General features: G+C 40.3%; 1 protein-coding gene across 1 annotated transcript in view; it reads right to left on the bottom strand.

The window, feature by feature from the left end:
- Nucleotides 1-582: 582 nt before the first annotated feature.
- The window catches only part of Pou6f2 (POU class 6 homeobox 2), a 454,978-nt gene continuing 433,752 nt past the window's right edge, over nucleotides 583-21,808 (bottom strand). The window contains exons 8-10 of the mRNA XM_077796791.1: nucleotides 14,344-14,512; nucleotides 4,572-4,740; nucleotides 583-1,087 (exon numbers count right to left, since the gene is read on the bottom strand). Coding sequence (XP_077652917.1) covers nucleotides 583-1,087; nucleotides 4,572-4,740; nucleotides 14,344-14,512 — 843 coding nt within the window. The remainder of the gene's footprint in view (nucleotides 1,088-4,571; nucleotides 4,741-14,343; nucleotides 14,513-21,808) is intronic.

Below are 21,808 nucleotides of genomic sequence, written 5' to 3'. Positions count from 1 at the left end.
TCAGCACTTGGTACCTGAAAGGATGTAGCCCTCCTCCAGGTGGCAGGCTTGTATTCGCTTTGAACAGATACAAGTTTTTGTCGTTTTTTTTTTTTTTTTTTTTTGGTTTAGTTTTGTTTTTCTTTTTTTCCTTAAAACGTGTTCACATTTTCATAATACACAGCAAAAAGTATGTGGTTATTTGGTTTGTTTTAAAAAACTGGCTTTGGGGGGGGGGAGACAGGTGGGGGATGGGAACTATCCTACCACACACACCTTCCGTGTGGTGTATTCTTTGTTTAAAAATTTTCAAAAAATTTTCTTTTGTTTTTTCGTTTTTGGAAAACCAATGGACACATAGAAACCATTCTGTCCACTTGGTAGTTTTCTTAGTCTTTTACATACAATGGTGATGGTGACTGGGGTGCTGTTAAATTTAATTTTGATTTTCTTTCATCTTCATCTTTTGCGTTTCTTATCTTTTTTTTTTCCTTTTCTTTTCTTTTTTTCTTTTTCTTTTCTTTCTTTTTTTTTTTGGTGGAGTCCCAAAGGTGGGGTTTCGTTTCTGTGGATTTTTGCCTCTGATTATGGGTGGACGTCTCTTTAGGAGTTTTCTTCCAGAGAGTCTGTTAGGGGTTCCAGAGGGACTGCCGTGGTGGGCTCGTGCTGTTTTAAGCGTTTAATTGTATTCTTCAGGGCTTGCCTCTTATTGCAGAACCAAACTCTAACTACTTCTCGGTCATAGTTCAGCTTCTCAGCAATTTCGGTCATTTCCTGCCCAGAGGGGTGTGTGTTCTTCTCAAAGTGGGCATTGAGGATCTCAAGGGCCTGGGGTGTGAAGGAGGTGCGCCGCTTGCGCTTTTTGGACGGTTCACTCCCGATAAACTCGGTCAGGTTCTGCATACCTGCTCGATGGCGGGCCTCAGCCTCAGCCATCCACCGCTCAAGCACCGGCTTGATCTTCTGGGCACTTTTAGGGGTGATGTCCAGCTTTTCAAACCTGGCAGGATACAAAAGGCCAGGGTTCAGTTTGGCTGTCAGACTGCTAGCTATAGTGTTCTCTTGGGCTTCCTGTGGTAGGAAAAAGTGGCTTCTCAGGATGGTGTGTCTGGGGGGAGAATTGAGAAAGAACAGTCTTACACTGAGTCCTCTGCCAGGGTGGGCTTCCTGCCTGCCTGCCTGACTGCCTGGCAGGGCGAATTCACTCCAGATTAACAGCCAGCAGCAAGGTAGCCAGCCCCACCCAAGCCAGCGCCCACCCTCCCAGCGTGCTCCATGCCAGTGCATGCAAACCACACGCCGCGCACACAGACTAGGGCCAGGGAGAGGCAGAGACCGCAGGACACCCGCGCCAGCACAAGGGGAACACAAACAACTCCCAGGCTTCCCTCTAGACTTTGAGATCTAAGCTTCTGTTTCAGTTGCACCAGCTTGTCTTCCCCAATCTCAGACTTCTTAAGGCAAAAATTAATCCTACGAAGTGACATCCAGAAAAACAGTTGTCATGTCTTTCATTTAAAATGATTATGATTTACATTTGGTTTTCTTTAAATTCTTCCCAGTTATCTGGGTTATGAAAATATTATAGCTATTAGCATAGTTATGACAACTGGGGTAAGTTCTTTTTTATGGCTCTATTTTTTTTATTGTTCTTTTGTGTCTCATTTTAACTTCTCTCTTGCCCCTGCCCCCCCACTCTTTGGTAACAATTTTCACCATATGTAAGTTAACAACATGCCCCCTTTCCAGGTAAAATATAGCCCAGTTGCTACTTTACAGTTCTGGCTCAAACAGCTGGACACATTGTAATTACTATGGAATACCCCATCCTGGATGTGCTAAGGCCACCTCACGCCTTCCAATCACTGTCCAGCGTAATGGTGTTCTTTTGCACCAGGGTATCAAGCTGTGTTTAATGTGCGATATCTGCAAACTGTACTTGAATGATATCATTTTCTGTAAATGAGGTCTTCTATATGTCAATTGCCATCAGCAATTCTTTGCTACATTGACTTTAAAAAATATGAAGCATCCTGAACAAAATTATATAGAGTGTTTTAAGAGGTCATCCTGGTACCAAATCCATACTCACTCTCAATGAAAAACAAAAAAGTACCAGTTCTTTTTATTCATTTGTTTGTTAATTCTAAATCCAAATTCACAACCCTGCAGTATTAACAACTTAGGGTACATAGAATTCCCCTGTCTTTTAAAGTGTTCTATGCTGTTGAGATACAACAGTCTGACTGCAGAGTGCACCTTATTATAACAGTCTGTTCTCATAGAGCTGAAATGAACCTGTCTTAGTCACAACATGTTTTATGAGGATGCTTGCAAAATGACAATAAAGGATAGGCTTCCTTTATGTGCCATAATCTCATTTTTGGCAATATATTTTTAGATCTCTTACATTATGACAGCAGCACAAATAGTATCGAATTTTAATGCAATTTCCATGGCATTCCCTTCCCTGAAAAATTCAAGAAGGTATTTTTTTTTTTTTAAATCCAACTTCCCTGTACAGGTCAAGGAGGGAAGAAGTATATTTGTTTTCAATACAAAGTGAACTAAGTATTTAGCATCATGTAATGAGCTTGTCACTGGTGACAAACAGCTCCCATTGTTGATAATCAGCCATATACTTCATTTTGGCCTTATTTACCAGTTAACCATAAAAGCCCAAAGCTTGAACTCTTGAGAGCATTACAATAAGCTTTACTGCATCATGGCACCAGGGGGATGGAGCTTGTGACAGGAATGTTCAGTGTATTGGAGGCATCTTATTCTCTGTGCTTCTGATAAGGAGGGACTAGAGGTAGCACCTGGGAGTCACTGCAGCTAATTAGGCAGAAATGTTGCCTGAATGTGCAGGCTCTGGTGCACATCCCTTCCACCCTTTGAATTCACTGAAATTGTTCCAGTGTAAGATCTTGATTTTTTTCAAGACTTTTCTTTATTTGTTCTTGGTAGCTCCTAAAATGGCCTCACTGAGAAACAGGAGGCTGAAGCTGGAGAAAGGTATTTGACCTGCCCTGTACAATACTAAAAATTGCGAAGGTTTCTGCATTCCAGTTTTTTTTTTTTTTTTTTTTTTTGTGTGTGTGTGTGTGTGTGTGAGTGTATGTGTGTGTGCTCTGCTCTTGGAAGACTTTAGAAATCAGCATATTTGATTGGGAATGCCCAGGAAACACTAGGTGTGTGAGTTCAAACATTAGACAGCACTTTAATCAATAAAAGGAAATCACATTTTAGGGCTAAAAATAAGCCAAAGAAAAATTTAGCAACAATAGCAAATTGGCAACAACTTGAAAACCTGTGGCTGCCTTTATCATAAGGCTGTCAAGATGAAACAAAATTAATGTTTCCCAACAGGGAGCAACAGTATTCATATCATTGATGCTGCTTGTTAGTGTTGATGCTTCTGTACATGTTGTTTGGAATAACATATACAAGCCTTGAAACAAATTTCCCAGCAGTAGTATCCTTGTATAGACTGAATAAAGGTTATTTTCTACAGGGAGGTATCTTATAAGAAAAAACAGTAGGGGAGACCATAGAAGTGAGAGGATCCTATGGTGCTTTTTGTATTTAACAACAATCAATGGGTTTTATGGAAAATCATTGAGCAAAATGTGAGCTGCAAGCTACTACCCCATACTGATGTTATTTATAACCTTAGTCTTAAACTGCAGGAAAAGTACACTTCCGTCCTTTGGGGAATACATTAAAAGTATAAAGAGCAGATAAAAAGACAGCATTTCATGGATCACCAAGAACAAAATCCACTTAAATGAGTTTAGAGTTGGTTTCTTGGCTTTTCCTGATGGAGGAGGACTCATAAGGCATTGCCCAAGAGGAAAAAGCTCTTACCGAAGTGCCTTTGTTACCTCATGCATAAACATGGGATTAGTGCAACACACACATGCATGCATGGGGTCTGCTTCTGACGACTTAACCCAGATCAACTTGAACACAACCAAGGCTGGATTCTGCCATTTATTTATTTATTTATTTATTTTTGGTGGGGGAGGGGCACCATCAGGCCAAATTCTCACTACCCTTTTCTGAGCCATTTAAAGCAGCAGCTGCTGCTTCTTTTTTAAAAAAATGTGCTTTAAAAGCTATGTCTAGGAAGGCAAGTAAACACATTCCTTCAAGGTCACAAGATGGTTAAAAAATATATTTTTAAAAGATGTATATTTTCTTGGAAAATCCTGATAACCACCTCTAGACAGAAGTTGTGGCAGCTTTACAACATTTGCTCAGGATACTCTGTGCAGACAGGAGTCAGTGGCTCTCATGCACTGGAGCAAGGGCCCAGAAGGAAGGCTCCTGGGCTGGGGTAGTATATTTCCAATGAGACCGCCTTGGAAGTTCTTTGTGAGTTGACAGGAGTTATTAAGCCAGAACCCCTCCAATCTGCTTTAGCATACTTATTTGCATCAACAGCACCAATCCCAACATATAACTACCCCAAACTTTGTTCCCACACTCTGCCCCTCCAGCTTTGCCCACCCGGAGATGAAAAGCTGAGCCGCAAGGGCAAGGGGCCCAGGCCGGCCAGGACAGGTGACAACATGCGGCGCGGTTACCTGCAGATGGCCGACTGGCTGTACGCGGGGCCCTCTGTAGCACTGAGAGCTTGTCCCACCTGAGTCTGGGTCAGGCCAAGGGACAGGCGCCGGATTTTAAAAGCTTTGGCAAATTCTCGAATCTCTTCCAGATTAACCCCATCCACCTCACCCGCTGCAGTTTGAGGATCTGTGGAGATGTTTTTAAAAATAGGATCAATACGTCAACACGAAACCGAGTAGTATCTGTTTGTTAGGGTATATAAGAAAGTGGCTCTAACAGCAGAATGGTGGGGAATCCAACATCCCAGAATGTTTTTCTTTGTCTCCCAAACTCAACTCATTACACCTCTACAAATCATCCTTCGAGATGTTTCTATCCTGGATAAAGCCACATCCGGTTCACACTGCCACTTCCACAACACAGAAACATGTTTCTTAGGGCTTAATAAATAATAGTGCAGGGAGGCATTTACTAGGGTGATTGTAACTCCATTTAGCCCATAAATATGTTCAAATATTGTGCAAAAAATATAGACATGTAAAGGTTTCCATTTGAAGTGTCTTAATTGGGATCTTTAAGTGCTAAAAATTGCCCTTGAAGAAAATAGTATTTTGTGTTTTTCCTTTACCTGGTCACCATGCAGCCAGGCTAACAGATGATAATGTTGCCTAATTTCTTACATTCACATTAGCCCCTCAGAAAAGCATGCTTATGAAGCTGTGAGAATAATATTATCTTTTTTTCCCCCATAGCAGTTTACTGACACAGCTGCCTTTGTCCCCTGAAAGGGCACATAATAAAAAATGCCTACCACAGGAAGGCTCCTTTGGTGCAGGATAACGCGGTCAATTTAGGACTTATCAAGGGAAATGACACAACAGCTGGAGAATGAAACTTTTCCCCCCCTGGCTACTGATCCCTGGATAAATGAAAGCATACACCAAGCTGGAGACAGCATGGGTTGGGGATGGTGGAAGATTTCAAAGTGCTGCTCAATCCTGCCTGTAGCGAAGCCATTCTCCCTGTGAGCTGTCTCTATTGTTCTTCACCTCATTCCTCGGACTTAGGTGAAAAGTTTCTCTCTTCCTTTTTCTGCACAATAACCCATCAATTTCAGTAAATTTGAGTTCTTGTCGAAGGACTGTGGTAGACTATATTATGCTTCTGTGTTCAGGTGTATAGACACTCCAGTTGTTAGAAAAAGAAACAAACATTTGCATCCCAAGTGACAATTTTTAAAGGACTTTTAAGTAAATAGGTTAATATCTGTGGGAGTGGGAGAGGGGGTTGGAGCTTTGTGTATAGATTCTCCTCAGTACTGGGGAGGGATCCTATCAGCCAGTGGAAAATGGTCTCTGTGAATAGAATCTGTAATACAGCTATACATTACACCTTCATCTTTATATTTAAAAAAGAATTCTGGCCAGGTGTGGCAGGTACCTATAGTCCTAGCTACTTGGAAGGCTGAGGCAGGAGGATCACTTGAGCCCAGGATTTCAGGGCCAGCCTATGCAACATAGTGAGACCCTGTTTCTTAAAAAAAAAAAAAAAAAAAAAAAAAAAGGAGTCTAGTGGAATTTTCATTTCACTAGTCTTAAATTCATTGTAGGGAGATGGAAAAGTAGTATAACCACTGCAATTGGTCTGTATTTTTCAAAGTGACTGCTAGGGTTCCTGAGTGGAGAGAGGAATCAAATGTTAGAAACATTTCCAGCCCCTCTAGAGTTGATAGTCTTTTGGGGATTGAGGTTCAATACTACTGCATCAGAAACAAGCAGAGAAGAATCTGAAATTAGTGGTGAGACACCCACTTAAGGTGTGCAGAGAAGGGAAAGGAGACAAGGGGGAGGAGTCATCTGGTCTTACCCATGAGCAGCATTTAGAGAATGGAGAGACCTTATTCTGGTCAGTGGGAATAGGGTGCTGCTGGACACAATAAGGTTGATTGGTTGGTTGGTTGGTGGAGTACGAGCTCACTTGGTGGATACTTGAGTGTAGCAAATTCAGACTTTTTGTATATGGGCAGGGGTCCAGGATTTTGCCTATAAAACTGGTTTGGTTGTTAAGATGAATTAAAATCCTACTTTTTCTTCCAAAATTTCCTCCAGAAGTATGGTCAATATTTAGTTAATGAGGACATTCACTAAGTCATTTTTGGGTCATCCCCAGTGGAGATTGCCCTCTGGATCTTGGATTCCACCCTCACAGTAGCATGGAGTGACTTCCAAGTTTCACTAAGGATTCTGGGAGATAGAGGGGGTCACATTCATGTGCACAGCAGCCTTGAGCCCCATTTCTTATTTCTTCATTAAAAAATCCCTAGAAGCAAGAGTTGGAAATGAACAGCATGAAAATAAACCCAGTTTTCTAGTACTTGCAAATTTTTTGAATTACTTGCCAATATTTAAACTTTGATTTCTAAAGAAAAATCTGGATTTTCCATGTTCTTTTGGCTGCACTGGATTTCCATTTACAGTTGGTAATGCTCACAATGCCAGGACTGATTCTCATTGCCTCTTTAGCCCCTCAGTGTCCTCCCTCATCTCCATCCTTCTTCACACCTGCTACCTGCCCAGAATATGTTGTGACCCCACATTTAGAACATGCATCCCATGGTGGGTTCTGGGGAGGAGGTAGAAGGAGTCTTAGCTAGTGCAATGACTGTGACTCCCCAAAGGACCACAGTACATAAACAGAAGAAAGGAGAAAGGAGGGTTATTAGGATAAAAAAAGTTTACAAAGCTTCCTTGCAGGGGTAGTGGGGCAATAATAACATAGCAATCGAGGAACCTTGATTTAGAACAGAGAGGGTCAGTTGGTATAGAAGTGGTACAGTGTGGGAAAGGCCTGTACAGTCAGGAAAGAGAAGAGAGAGGCTTGGCAGTTCTATAAGGGTAGATAGTGGAGGTTCAGAAATTAAAAAAAAAAAGGCAGAGGGAAGCCAGAAACTTTCCTTATAACAGCATGGCTTTTGGGAAGGTGGTTTTCTTACTTTGGCAAGCATAAGAGCCACCTGGTGGGCTGGGGTTGTGGCTCAGTGGTAGAGCACTTGCTTAGCATGTGTGAGGCACTGGGTTCAATTCTTGGCACCACATAAAACTAAATAAATAAAATAAAGGTATTGGGTCTAACTACAATAAAAAATGTTTTAAAAAGCCACCTAGTGGGGTTCAGGATGCATTTTTAACAGGTCCTACATACAGGTGTCAGTAGATGGCAGGGATCTGCTGACTCACTTGAAGATATCTTTCTCTGGTTTGCAAGGTCAGGGTGTGGCATCCTCTTGGTGCCATTGTTTCTCCTAACCCTTAACCTTTCACTGAAATCCTGCTCTCTCACCTGTCTAGGACTGATAGGCCATACAGGTCAGGTGAGGGGGACTCCTGAGCAGGGGTTCCTTGCTCCTTCCTTCCGACTCCCTGCCACACCTGGCAAGTGGCAAAGATCTGTGAGTCAGCTGGCTGGGAATATCAATGAAGTCTGTGGTCAGGGAGAGATTTTGTCTCTGAGCAAAGCTAAACAGCCCTTGTGGGAAATAAACTTTCTGCTTTTATTGGCCCCATCTCTAGATCAACTAGAATCAGTTGAGGTGCCCAGCCCATGAGGGACTGGTATTTAATCTGAAAGGATTTCTCTGGTCTGCTTCAGTCCCAGGGCCTGTGCTGCCACCAGACTAAGCAGTGCACTGCAGGACCAGTTTATGACTTGGGTAGCCATTTTATGTAAATGCATCCTATCATCTTTCTTCTCTTCCTCTGCTGCCTTTATTGTTTATGTCTTTGTTATTGGTTCTTTGTGACTCGGAACTAATTTCTGTAATTGTGTAGGTTGCTTTTTTGCAAGATGGTGGACAATAAGAAGAGAAGGAAAAGAAAAGTTGTGGATTCTGAGCTCTCTGTGCCTTGAGCAGTCTTCTGTGGATGATCCAACATTTACTGTGAAGTTCAAGGAGAAGTGGGCGCCTGAGCCATGAGCCATGAGGCTCCAACAAACATTTATTATATCAGGAAGCTGAATTCCTTCTTCCTCCTTTCACACATTTCCCACTCTTGCCTTTTCTCCTGATTTAACTTAGGTGATAAGATAGGAATTCTTGTGAAATTTATACAGGGTGATCGTCTGCTGACAAACTCTCCAAGAGGGGAAACTCAGCATCTCTTTGTGCAATTTGTTGATTGCTGGAGATGAGTTGCTTAGCCTTCTTCAAATTATGTTCCTACCCATAAAACTCGGATGGCAAAATGTATTATATAGGTTGCCCCATGGATTCCAAGACTATAGAAATCCTTCCATCCAAAGAAAGTGTCCACCCTTGTACAAATATTTGCTTTATCTTGATGATAACATGTGGGACTTGTCCTCACACATTGGAAGGATTCCTTAGCTGGTGTCTACATGTTTGGAACTAATCAAAAGACTGATACTATTATTTCTTTTATCTCAAAATTTGTCTTAAACACTTGAGGTTGTTTCACTGTTGGAACAGTTCCCCTTTCTTAAGGGATAAATGCCTTTCTGTTTGAGGAGGGGAAATAACAGGTGAATATGGCCATTGGAGGCTTCCATGGAATATTACTTAAGCTCTCAGCCTTGCTCTCAGTTTGACATTTCATGCTAGGAAAGACCATCCTGGGTTTCTCTCTTCCATTTTCCTGGCTCTGGGCAGGTTGAGTTACTTTTAAGATGACTCTGAGGTCACCTTGATTGGAATAGCTGGAACTCTCAGATCCCCCACAAGGCAGATCTGGCACCTTTTATTAGGTCTAGTGCAAGTTGGTCTAGAGTTTCTCTGGACTGGGGAGGAAGTGTGCCTTTTATAGAAGTTTGCTTCAGATTAAGTCAGTCCAATATATTAAACACAGGCCCAGAAAGCAATAGCTGTAATGGCCCTGAATTTGTAAAGAGGTTAACTGGGTTGGAGATTTAGGATAAACTGGACTTGAAAATTGGCAATGACTCAAAAGTATAATGATGATGTTTCCTATACTAAATCTGGAATGCATGGACTAAAAAGTAAAGAGATTTTTTTTTAATGAAAACTAAATGTAAAGCATGTGAAAATAAACCTGTTTTGTAGAATCTGGTGCATGGTCACTGGGCTCATATGCAGCTGAGTGTTCAGGATGCACCAGGATAGATCATTTTTGGTGGTGGTAGTTTTGCTTTTTAAATTTAGCTCCTTCCTGCTCTTAGCCTGGGTACCTGTGTAAGGGGTTGCTAAATAGGCTGAATAGTCACCAATGCATCAACAACATCTATCTATGACGACTTTCTGTGACCACTCATTATAGGAGTAATATGCATCTTTAAAGAAGCTGCCAGAAGTCTTATCAAAATATCTTATGTAAATACCCATCTGCTTTTTAGAGCTACTCTCACAGCAATTAATGGAAATACTTACCAAATATTTCTGAAAAAAATAAGAAATCATTTGGGAATGTGCAAAGCAGTTTGAGAGAATGGCAGGCTTGCGATATGTTGACTTTACTGGGTTGTGGAAAAAGGAATGAATTATGAATCAGGAGTTTCACTATGCTGCAAGCTCTCACCATCTTTATATCATGGTTTTTGTTTTTCTGGAGCTAGCTTCTGTTTTTTGCTGTCCAAGGATCAAACTTACAAGCCATAGGCTTAGAAAAATTATATTAACTTGTATTAGACAAAGGGGAATGAAGGGAAGGGGAGGGAATAGGAGAGACAGTAGAATGAATTGGACACAACTTTCTTATGTTCATATACTAATACATGACCAGTGAAACTCCATGTCATGTACAACCTCAAGAAGGGAAATTTATACTCCATGTGTGTACGATATGTCAAAATACACTCTACCAGTGAAGCAGGTGGCATCACTATACCAGACCTTACACTATACTACAGAGCAATAGTAATAAAAATGGCATGGTATTGGCACCAAAATAGAGTTGTAGACCAATGTTACAGAATAGAGGACACAGAGACAAATACACATATATACAGTTATGTCATATTAGACCAAAACATATATTGGAGAAAAGCTAGTCTCCTCAGCAAATGGTGCTGGGAAAACTGGAAATCCAAATGCAGCAAAATGAAATTAAGACCCTATCTCTCACCATGCACAAAACTCAACTCAAAGTGGGTCAAGGACCTAGAAATTAAATCAGAGACACTATGCCTAACAAAAGAAAAAGTAGTCCCAAATCTTCATCCTGTCAGATTAGGCCCCAACTTCCTTAATAAGACTCCTATAGTGCAAGAAATAAAATCAAGAATCAATAAATGGGATGGATTCGAACTAAAAAGCTTCTTTGCAGCAAAAGAAACAATCTATGAGGTGATAGAGAGCCTACAGAATGGGAACAAATTTTTACCACATACACATCAGATAGAGCACTAATCTCTAGGGTATATAAAGAACTCAAAAATCTTAACTAAAAAAATCCAATCAATAAATGGGCTGAGGAACCAAACAGATACTTCTCAGAAGATGATATATAATCAATCAACAATATATGAAAAAAATGTTCAACATCTTCAGCAATTAGAGAAATGCAAATCAAAACTACTTTAAGATTTCATATCACGCCAGTCAAAATGGCAGCTATTAAGAATACAAACAACAATAAGTGTTGGTGAGGATGTGGGGAGAAAGACACACTCATACATTGCTCTTGGGACTGTAAATTGATGCAACCAATATGGAAATCAGTATGGGGATTCCTTGGAAAACTTGGAATGGAACCACCATTTGATTCAGCTATCGAACTCCTCAGTCTATACCCAAAGGACTTAAGAACAGCATACTAAAGGGACATAGCCATGTCAATGTTTATAGCAGCACAATTCACAATAGCTAAATTGTGGAACCAACCTAGATGCCCTTCAGTAGATGAATGGATAAAAAAAAAAACTGTGGCATATATACACAATGGAATATTACTCAGTATTAAAAAGAGAATAAAATCATGGCATTTGCAGGTACATGGATAGAGTGGGACAATATTATGCTAAGTGAAATAAGCCAATCCCTCAAAACCAAAGGCTGAATGTTTTCTCTGATATGTGGATCATGATCCATAAGGGGGATGGAGGGAGCATGGGAGGAATAGATGAACTTTAGATAGGACAAAGAGGAGGGAGGGGAAGGGAAGGGGCATGGTGATAGGAAAGATGGTGGAATGAGATGGACATCATTACCCTAAATACATGTATGAAGATATGAATGGTATGACTCTACTTTGTGTATAACCAGAGACATGAAAAATTGTGCTCTATATGTGTACTATGAATTGAAATGCATTCTGCTGTCATGTATAACAAATTAGAATAAATATAAATAAATTTTAAAAATAAACTCTCCTGTCATGTATATCTAAAAAGAACAAATTTTAAAAAGTATATTAACAAATCACCAACTCTTCCCCCCCAAACAAAAACCAGCACATAATCAAAACCCAAACCCAAACCCACCTTTTTAAAAAATAGTACAGTTAATAAACGTTCCAACATTTGTTTGAGTTTTCTTCTATACTTTGTGAACATCCAGCTAATAGAAATTATATCTACCTCTGATGATTATGAAGACTAAGCATATTTTAACAGAGACCAAGGTGCATAGGTTTCATGATGTCCTAACAAGAATACTTATTTGGTAATTTGAGCTCAGATGTGGTGGTCTTTGCATATGAAGATCCTGTTTTCATTAATAAGGTATTAATTTGGCATTCCTTTGCCTGGAGTCGATAAGAAATTTGCATGATTTTTTTTTTTTGGTATATGGTAGGTTGGTGAATGCTAGGATGAGAGTCTTTGACAATGACACGGAGTACTCATTGACTATGATAGTCGAAGGTTCTATGATAATGCAAAATAATATGCAACATATTTTTGGTCTTTGTTCCTGGTTCTTGGTTCCTCCTAAGACTCATAATTTCTTAACTACTAGGGGTGCTAGGAGCATCTTTTGTTCTAACATTTAGACTCTGTAGTTCCTGATGCAAAGCTCTAAATCCCTGGGAATTTCTTTGGTGGCAGGAGCATCTTTTGTTCTAATGAGGTAACTGTTGGTTGGATCCTGATAGCTTCAAGATGGGGTTTAATCATCAGAAAGACCAAGTTATGATGAAAATTTGGGGGAGAGGGGCTTGAGATTGAGTTAATAACCAAGGAGGCCTGTGTGATGAAACCTTTTATAAAAATTCATAAACTACAGGATTCAGAGAGGTTCTGAATTGATGAACACATCCATGTACTGGGAAGGTAGCATACTCCAACTCCATGGGGACAGAAGTTCCTGCACTCAGGATCCTTTCAGACCTCACCTTGCGTACTTCATCTACAACTTTGATCATATCCATTATAATGAACTGGTAAGCATGTTTCCTCAAATTCTATGAGTCATTATATCAAAATATTGAACCAGAGGGATATGGTCCATAAATAACTAGATCATACATACATTCTACCATTCATTCTATTGATGGGTTTTGAGACAGAAGATCAACAACTAAACAACAAGCTCAATATCTATTGTAATAAGTTTAGCAATGGGTTTGTGCCAAGTCTGACTCCCATTGGTACTGCCAGACACTCTCATGCAGAGAAGACTCTAGAGGTAGTATGGGCTCCTAATTCAGGCTCTGAGTATAAGTTTAGAGTTTTTTTCTTCACTAGTATATGATGAAGAAGCCTCTCTACCTCAGGTCTTCATATTTCAGATCACTCACTATTTACTTAGAACTTAGATGTTTCGATGGCCACCAGGCAATTGAAATCCCATTTGGCTTATTAAGTAGCTCTGTTACTGAAAAAGCATCTTTCTGGTCTAAATCACCTATACAATTGAATATATATTATTATTTTCTTTTTTGGAGAGGCTACTTTGCATTACCAGATTTGTCCCACGGCATGTGAGGATCCTACTGATTCTGTTATAACAGGTCATTCTTGACCCTTGACCAAACACAGATACTCACTTGCATGTAGTCTTACTTTATGGCACAGTTGCCTTTGTAACACTATAGCCCTTTAATCCCATAACTGCTGGATTTTTTTGTTCCTGGTAAATTGCAATCTGTGTACATGTTCTTTGCTTTATGTATAAGTAAAAATTGTACTAAAGGTGAATAAATGACATTTAAGGAGACCATTACCCCATTCATCTTAACGTACTTCTATTTGCATGTGAGAAATATGCTGTCTTCACCTGGGGACAAATACCATTTCTAAAAATTTTATATATAGTACCCAACTCAGGGAGGGAGACTTGCAGGCTTGTTTTATTTTATGAATGGTTGTTCAGAGATTTCCCATCTGATTCCAGCCCATGCAGCTTCCACCACATGCCACTGGAGGCGGCTCATTGTGCACACACACCCACCCGCCCACAGGCACGCTCTCTTTTATTTCCTCTGACACCTACAAACAGAACGGCAGGAGACTTCAAACACACAGAAAAGCAGCTTGACCCTCGGCTGAGTGCCTGTTGTTGGTTATTTCAGTTCTGAGCTATGTGGCTCATGCCCTGCAAGCTGATCAGTTTCTACCTGCTGGAGGGACAAGACTGACTCAGCACATCAGGAACCCTTAGGATGGAGCCTGGCCCCCGAAGCACTAATCTAGGGGTGCTCTGGGGGCCTGCTGCCCACCATCTGGCCCTGGGCAAGGACTACATTTTAATATTGGGCAGGAGAGAGAGAGGGGGGGAGAGAGAGAGAGAGAGAGAGAGAGAGAGAGAGAGAGAGAGAGATTGCAAATAAGCCAGAAGAAGGCAACCATGATTTAAACCGAGCCAGAAAGGATACTTACTGCTGACTAACTGGCCCACGCTCAAAGCTGAAGAAGAGGAGGATGAGGAGGAAGAAGAGGAAGCCTGTCGGACGGGACTTTGAGACATGGATGCTTGGCCGTGAGCCAGGTGCAGAAGATTGCCTTGGGCAGCTGCTTGACCCACTGACGTCTGGGAGGGTTGGTGGAGCTACACGGGGGATTGTAAAAAAAAAAAAAAATACACAAATGAATGGAAAATTAGGGGGTAAAATGCCAGAAACAGAAGTTTCACTGGGCTTGAATCATTTTATTTCCAAGAATATACAGTCTTCTTCTTAAGAGGAGCACAGGACTTGCAACCGCAGGCAGGATTTAAAAAAAAATTTATATAATATGTTGCTGCTTGCCTGACAGGTATTTTGTTAGTAATTCTAAATATATTATTAATTACATATTTGGCTTGCTCGAGCACCCAATTTTCTATACTCCTCAGCCATGGCATATGACTGGACTCTTCCTGTTTCTACAATTGCAGCACACTTGACAGGCTTCTCAAGTATGTATGTATAAAATGTAACACAATTAATTCAAAATGCAAAACTTGAACTTAAAGATGTGGCCATGCCCTATCATTTTGTCTCAGGGAGCTGGTAATTAGAGGAAAATTCCAACTTAGGCTGAGCATATATGGAAAGTTTCTGCTCTCCCAGATCCCAGAGTCTGAATGGATTACTGTGGGGTTGATAAAATGCTCTTTGATGTTGTATAGAAAATTAATAGAGAATTGTGGGAGTCAAGATGAAAATATTCCATAACACCCACAGCTCTCAGTTGTTCCTTTCTTATGTTTTGCCAGCCACTGTATTGGGGACATTCCTGCCCTCTCTCATTTAATTCTCACATCAGCCTGTGGTACTGGTACAATTTTAACCCCTCACCTACAAACAGGAAGCTGAGGCACAGAGGGGTTAAAGGATTTTATAGGTTCATCCAATTGGTGCCATATGCCTATAGGCATATGAAGTCTGGTCCTAGGGTCTGAGCTAATACTCACAATGTCACAAGAAATAATTAATTTTAATTTTTAATATTTTGTGTGCATCAAGAAAGGCTGTATTTATATCTGTATATTCATTATTCCTTTACTGGTTATTGCAGGACTATTGCTATGAATAATAAGAGTGGCTCAGCTCAGGAGAAGAAGGAAAAGAGGAAAGGAAGATGATTGCAAGTTCTAGGGCCACTTGGAGAGATCTCTCTCCATCCTGCATTGTTCTTGTAAAAACACTGCACTAGGGCAGTCCAGGACTCTAAGCAGGTGGGTAAGTGGCCTTAGCAGTAGCCACCTTTGTTGAGTGGATACATGTTGACTTTTTGGTTAATAAAGTGCTCTTAGATTCATCATCACACTCACAGAGGTGCAGCAAGGTTTTTATGAAAGGTGGCCAGCCTGGGAGCAGAATTAGCTGAGGCCCTGAACTTTAGCAGCAGGGCCACCCACAAAATAGACACCAATCTTGAATCATTTTCTCTGTATCTAAAAGCCAGCCTGGGTGGTTCAATTTCACATTTATCACTGCTTTCCCACTGTGCGTGCTCATTATTTCATTGAGTTTCGTTGAGATATAATTCACACATAATAAAATACACCCATTTCAAACACAAGTTTCATGAGTTTTGTCAAATGAATGTACCTGTGAAATCTCAACAATCAAGACAGAAAACTTTCTTATCATTCCACAAAGTTCTCCTTGTCCTTTGCAGTCAATTCCCCCTAACTTTCTGCTCAGACAGCCACTACTTTGCTTTTTGTCCCTGTGGGTTGATTTTTTGGCATGGTTCCAGAAATGGAAGCATAGAGTTTACACCCTTGGTGGATCTGGCTTTTTTTGCTTGGCCTGCTGTTTTCAATCTTTTTGTTGGATGCATCACCAGCTCATTATTTTTTATTGTTATGTCATTTATCCATTCTACATGGGGAGGCATTTGGGTTGCTTCCATTTTAAGGCATGGGGATATGATGAATAAAGCTGTTATAAACATTCATGTTCAAGCCTGTGTATATACTTGTATTTTTTATTCATTTATAAAAATATCCATGATTGGAATTATTGGATCATATTGTAAATGCATGGCAAACATTCTAAGAAATTCCAAAACTGATTTCCAAAGTGGTTGTACCATTTTCTATTTCTACCAGCAATCCAGGAGAATTCTAGTTGCTCCCCATCATCTCCAACTCCTGGGATCATCAATCTGTTTAATTTTCTACAGTATTTTAAACCACCAAATTAACATTTACCTTCCAAGTATTTTTAGTGTGGGGCTACCTTGGAAATATGCTTAAGGAGCTATTTTTCCTCTCTTATCCCCTTGATAATGATTAATAGTGACTCCTACAATCCATATGCTATTCCTCTGCTGCAGATGTGCCTGTTATGATTATGATAAGCAAACAACTGGTCCAAGCTCCCACTCCATAGTTCAGGGTTCTTCCCAGAATACCAGTCTCACCCTCATATGGAATTGCCTGCAATTACATTTCAAGTGAACACCCTTATTGTATTCAGTTACTCTAAATGGAGGCTACATTATGAACCAAAGATGATCATGATGGTCATAAGAAACCACATTAATATGCATAAAGCATCTGCCTAAGGTAATTAGCCAATCTGCTGAGCACATAATCAGCAATTGAATCCAGTAAATTTTATACTGTAGGGATACATATTAAAGATTAAATCTATTTTTAATTTACTTCATAAAATGTGATGGATATTTGCATGTCAGTCTTCCCCCTCTAACCTATTGAGTTGTCCTTCTAAAGACTATTACTTGGCAAAAGCTGTTTACAGTTTGAGTTACTTAATCATGAAGTCGTCTTCAGTTTTACCATTCTATCAATGTTTTATTGGCTTTGGGTATGGTAAACTACCATCAAGGAACTGGATAAGACAATAATCAATTTGAATATTTCTTCCCCAGACATGACTCGGTAAGGAAAAAGATTGCTAGGTTGAAATATCACTTAGGTGTCACTAAGGCAAGCTAGGGCTTCTGCATGAAGCTATACAGGAGAAAAAATTTGAGAAGAAAATAAAATAGTTCTTTTAAGAATGTGTTTCATGTTTACACAGCCAAAGGGAAAATGTAATCTAAGATTTCTTAGAATGTGAGAAAGATACTTTTTTCCTCCCAAAGTAAATAATTACTTCTTTTTAGGACACTGGGGTCCTGAATTCTCTCTGGAGTTCAACAACCCAGAGAGAAACTATAAAAGTTCTTAACGGTTCTTACTTTCCAGGAATCAAGAAGATTATATTAGCAGTAGCATCATAATGAGCCAGTTGCCAGTGTAGACACATGGTCTGGTCTGTTAATTCTAGACATGCTTGTAAGTCCAGACAAATGGCCTGCTGTACCTGCCACATCAGCCCAGAGGTGTCCTCTCCCTCACAACTTCTTTCCTCAGAAAAAGGGAATGTTAGAGGCATCACTTCTTTTTCTTTTCATTCCTCAAATATGAAACACAGCACTATGTGTTTGATATTCTTAGTAATTTTGATGTGTTCTTTGGCCATTTTATCTTTAAAACATACTTATCAAATACAAGAAGACAAAGCAGAGATTCAAATTATTTCATGAAACAACTCTGGGGTTCATTATGAAAATTTTACTGACTTTAAGCATCATGAAAAAGATGTTATTTAATTATGTTTCAGATACTGACAATTGTGAAAATCACGTATACTTGTTTTGCATAATTATTGGCAAAAGAAACAGATGAATAAATCCTAAAACATAACTGGCCACAAACATTGAAATTGTCTGCCAAAAGGAAATTCAGGAAGTTGGGAATAACAAGAGGCATGAAGGAAAAGCTTATTCCTTTTCCATCCTACGGGGAAACTTAGAAGATTCTATAAAGGCAGTTCTTTTGTTACATTGACTTAATCTTGAAAGACCACATCTATGGGTACCATTTATTGGTTGCTTTCTCTATGTTCTTGCATACATTATTAAAATTTTTTTTGTAGTTGTAGATGGACAGAATGCCTTTATTTTGTTTGTTTATTTTTATGTGGCGCTGAGGATCGAACCCAGTGCCTCATGCATGCTAGTCAAGCGCTCTGCCACTGAGCTACAGCCCCAGCCCACATACACTATTTTTAATTTTGTCAATAACCCTCTTTTTAGGTGCTGGTGATGTTGTTATAGAAGAGGAACAGAGATTTAAAAAGATGAAATGACTTACTTGGGACAACATAGCTAATATGAATCTGGGTAAGTCTGACTCAAAAGCTACCATGCCTTGCTGCTCTCAATTTGGGTCTGTCATCGGAGATGAAAGGATACAAGTCTGGAAAATGGCAGGAAGCTCTTTTTGGGAAGTGTGGCAATAAATGAGATGGGTTCAAACAGATGGATCTTGGCGAGCTACCCTTTAGAGTTGATCATCCCTAGTGTAGATCATCATGACATAACCATTTGAACACAGCTCACTTGCTTTTTTTCCTAATATAAAATTTAAAGAATTTTTATAGCTTGAATACTTTTTAAAAAGTATTCTCTACATGTCCAAAGGTATTTAAAATTTCTTCTTATTAAGAAAACATGACACTCTCAGGTGGCTAGAGGATAGTCCAAAAATTTATTAGGATTTTAGTGTCATCTGGTGACACATCTCAGATAGAGTTGCCTACAGATTGTCCTTTACCCAATATAATTAATTGTGGTTTTCTGTAGTACTCCAACTTCTTTTTCTCAGCACTGTATCCTTTTTATACCACCATATTTTCTATTTGCTCACTACACCCATTAGACTGCCGAAGGAGCCGGAGTTTGCCTGGGTCTGAGTTCACATAATGACTTTCTTGCCCTTTTTTTGAGCTGTGAGCCAGGTGCAAATAGGCAGGGGCATGGGGAGCCAGCACACAAGGACAGGGAAGGGACAGTTCTCGTTAGCCAGAGGAGGGAAGATGTCCATCCCACACATGGAATGACAGACAGGGAGGACAAGACTCAGAGGCTGAAAAGCTTTATGCTTCCCACTGGCTCTCACAGGCTGGCTCTGTTGGTTTGTTTGTGTTGGTTGGCACTGCCAGGGTGTTTCATGTATTCAATAGAAAGAGATTGAAATAGCACACAGGAAAGGCTTTCTTGATTTTCTGTGCCACTGCTCCCCATTTTTTTTCCGTGTGCAATGCAGTATATCCTTAATAACATTTTAGTTTCTGGAATAAATCACCTTCCAATTAAACTTCTGATTGATATAAAAATAAGTGGGTGTACCAAGTGTCTTGGAAAATGGAATAAAATGCAGAATGTGCTAGATAAATTGGGAAAGGGAATGCCTATAGACAGTAAAATTCAAATGGGATTAAATATAGAGAAATACATTTGGGGAAGAAAACATTTCTAAACCTGCAAAGGCAAAAGGGAGGAGGTCTTGCCTTGTACAACTATGCCAGGGAGTCGGGATGAAATGGAGGTGGAACCCTCCGTGTGGTACAATGGACGCAGTAAACAGCCCCGAGATGTCCCACAGCCAGGGCATTTGGCAAAGGTATTGGGACTCCTGTTCTCTCCCTGCACAGGCTGGCATTTATTTGAGTGATATATACATATTAGAATAGCTTCAAGAGAAACTAAATCAGTGGCTTCAATATTTAGCTTCATCAGAATCACCTGGAGGATTGTGAAAAAACAGATCACTGCATCCCATCCCTAGAGTTTCAATTTGGGGTTTAGGTCAGAGGTGGGGGTCAAAGAATTTGTATTTTTAACAATTTGCATTTCTTCTACAACTGCTGGTGGTGGTGGTTGGGGGACCACACAGGTTTTGGAAGGAGCTTCTCTTGGATAAAGGCTAAAGAGAGTGGATTTATTATGTCTAGACAAGAGAAGTCAGAACCCAGATACAGTAAGAACCTTTACTAAGTTGGAGGATATAATGAATTCCTGAGTCTTATTGAGAAGTTTGCTCTTCTGCAGGCAGGATAAGAGCATAGGTATTAAATTTGCTGGATGACTTGAAGTTGACAGGGGATACTCTTCCTTGAACAATTTTTGGGGCCTGGAACGTGATACCAGGGGAGATTTCAGCTACATTTGTGGGAAGTTTAAAACAGTAAGGAGGAAGCTGTTTTGTAGCATTTTGAAAACTTATTCCTTCCTAGCTCTATTCCATGACTCTGAACTGTGTCCTTAACATTAAGTGGGAAGAAGAGCCCCACATAGAAGTTTCCAGTGCATGCACCTACTATCTAGAGATGATGGTGGGGTAAGTAGGTCAGAAATGCCAATTTCTGGGATCGGGATGTGGCTCAAGCAGTAGCATGCTCGCCTGGCATGCACTGGGTGCTAGGTTCAATCCTCAGCACCACATAAAAATAAAATAAAGATGTTGTATCCATCTAAAACTGAAAAATAAATATTAAAAAAATTCTCTCTCTCTCTCTCTCTCTCTCTCTCTCTTTAAAAAAAAAGAAAGAAATGCCAATGGCCTCAAGAAAAAGAGAGGAAAGCAGTGTCCCTCAATGTCAGGCACTATGAGGATGTGAGGTAGTGAGGAGAAGAAGAATGAGGGTAGGACTTAATGGAGATGCCCCCAAACAGACAGGGATGACCAAGGCAGTCATAGATAAGCATGGAACATACAACAAGGACACATGACAGAATGGAAGTTAGGTTCTAGTGCAGAGCAGAACATTAGGGATTAAAGGCAGCTGAGATAATGAAGCAGAAGTGTGTGGAAAGAGGAAGGGGATGAAGTATGAGAAAGAGGCAGAGAAGACAGTACTGCATGGAAGTTCTTCCAAATCTCTCCTGCAAGCACTAATCTGGGACACACTGGCAAATGACAGAAGACAGTGGAAAGAGACAGAGTGCCTGGGCTGGGTGTCTCTGGAAGCATGGCTCCAGGATGTTGGTCCCCTAGACAGTGAAATGTGACAATTCAGAAGCAATTAAATGAAACATAATTGACTGGTCTCTACCTGTTAGATGTAGACTTTGAATGATGGTACAGTCTGTTGAATGGAGCGTGAAGGAAAGCAGGGAGAAGGGAGAAACCCAGGGAAGCTGCCCAGAGGAGAGATTCCTGACAATGGATCCAGATCTCAAAGGATGAATGATCAGGATTTTGCCAGTCAGGGAAGGTGAGAGGACATTCTTGGGGCACAGAATAAGGAGACAGCATGAGCCATTGTCAGCTGAACTTGAAACTCAAAAGATGAAACCAAAGAGGTGAGAGGCTGAAGTACCTGGCAGGAGGGTCAAAAGGCTGCTTTGTTTTGGGATCACTACGAAGGGAAACCCTGTACCATATTAGATCACTTGTGGATGGAAATGCCTCATTTATGTCTTCTGTGGGTGGCTCCAAGAAAAAAATTGGGAGACAGTAACTTAAACCAGGACTGGGGAAGGAGGCTGATTTTTAAAAACTGACAGATGAGTACATTTTTGCATTTACTTGGAAACAAAATGATGGATTTGGATAATC

This window comes from Urocitellus parryii, chromosome 3 (genome assembly GCF_045843805.1).
Source record: "Urocitellus parryii isolate mUroPar1 chromosome 3, mUroPar1.hap1, whole genome shotgun sequence".
Classification (NCBI taxonomy): Eukaryota; Metazoa; Chordata; class Mammalia; order Rodentia; family Sciuridae; genus Urocitellus; species Urocitellus parryii.
The sequence above is the reverse complement of the archived record's forward strand: the minus strand, read 5'-3'. Positions and strand labels throughout refer to the sequence as shown.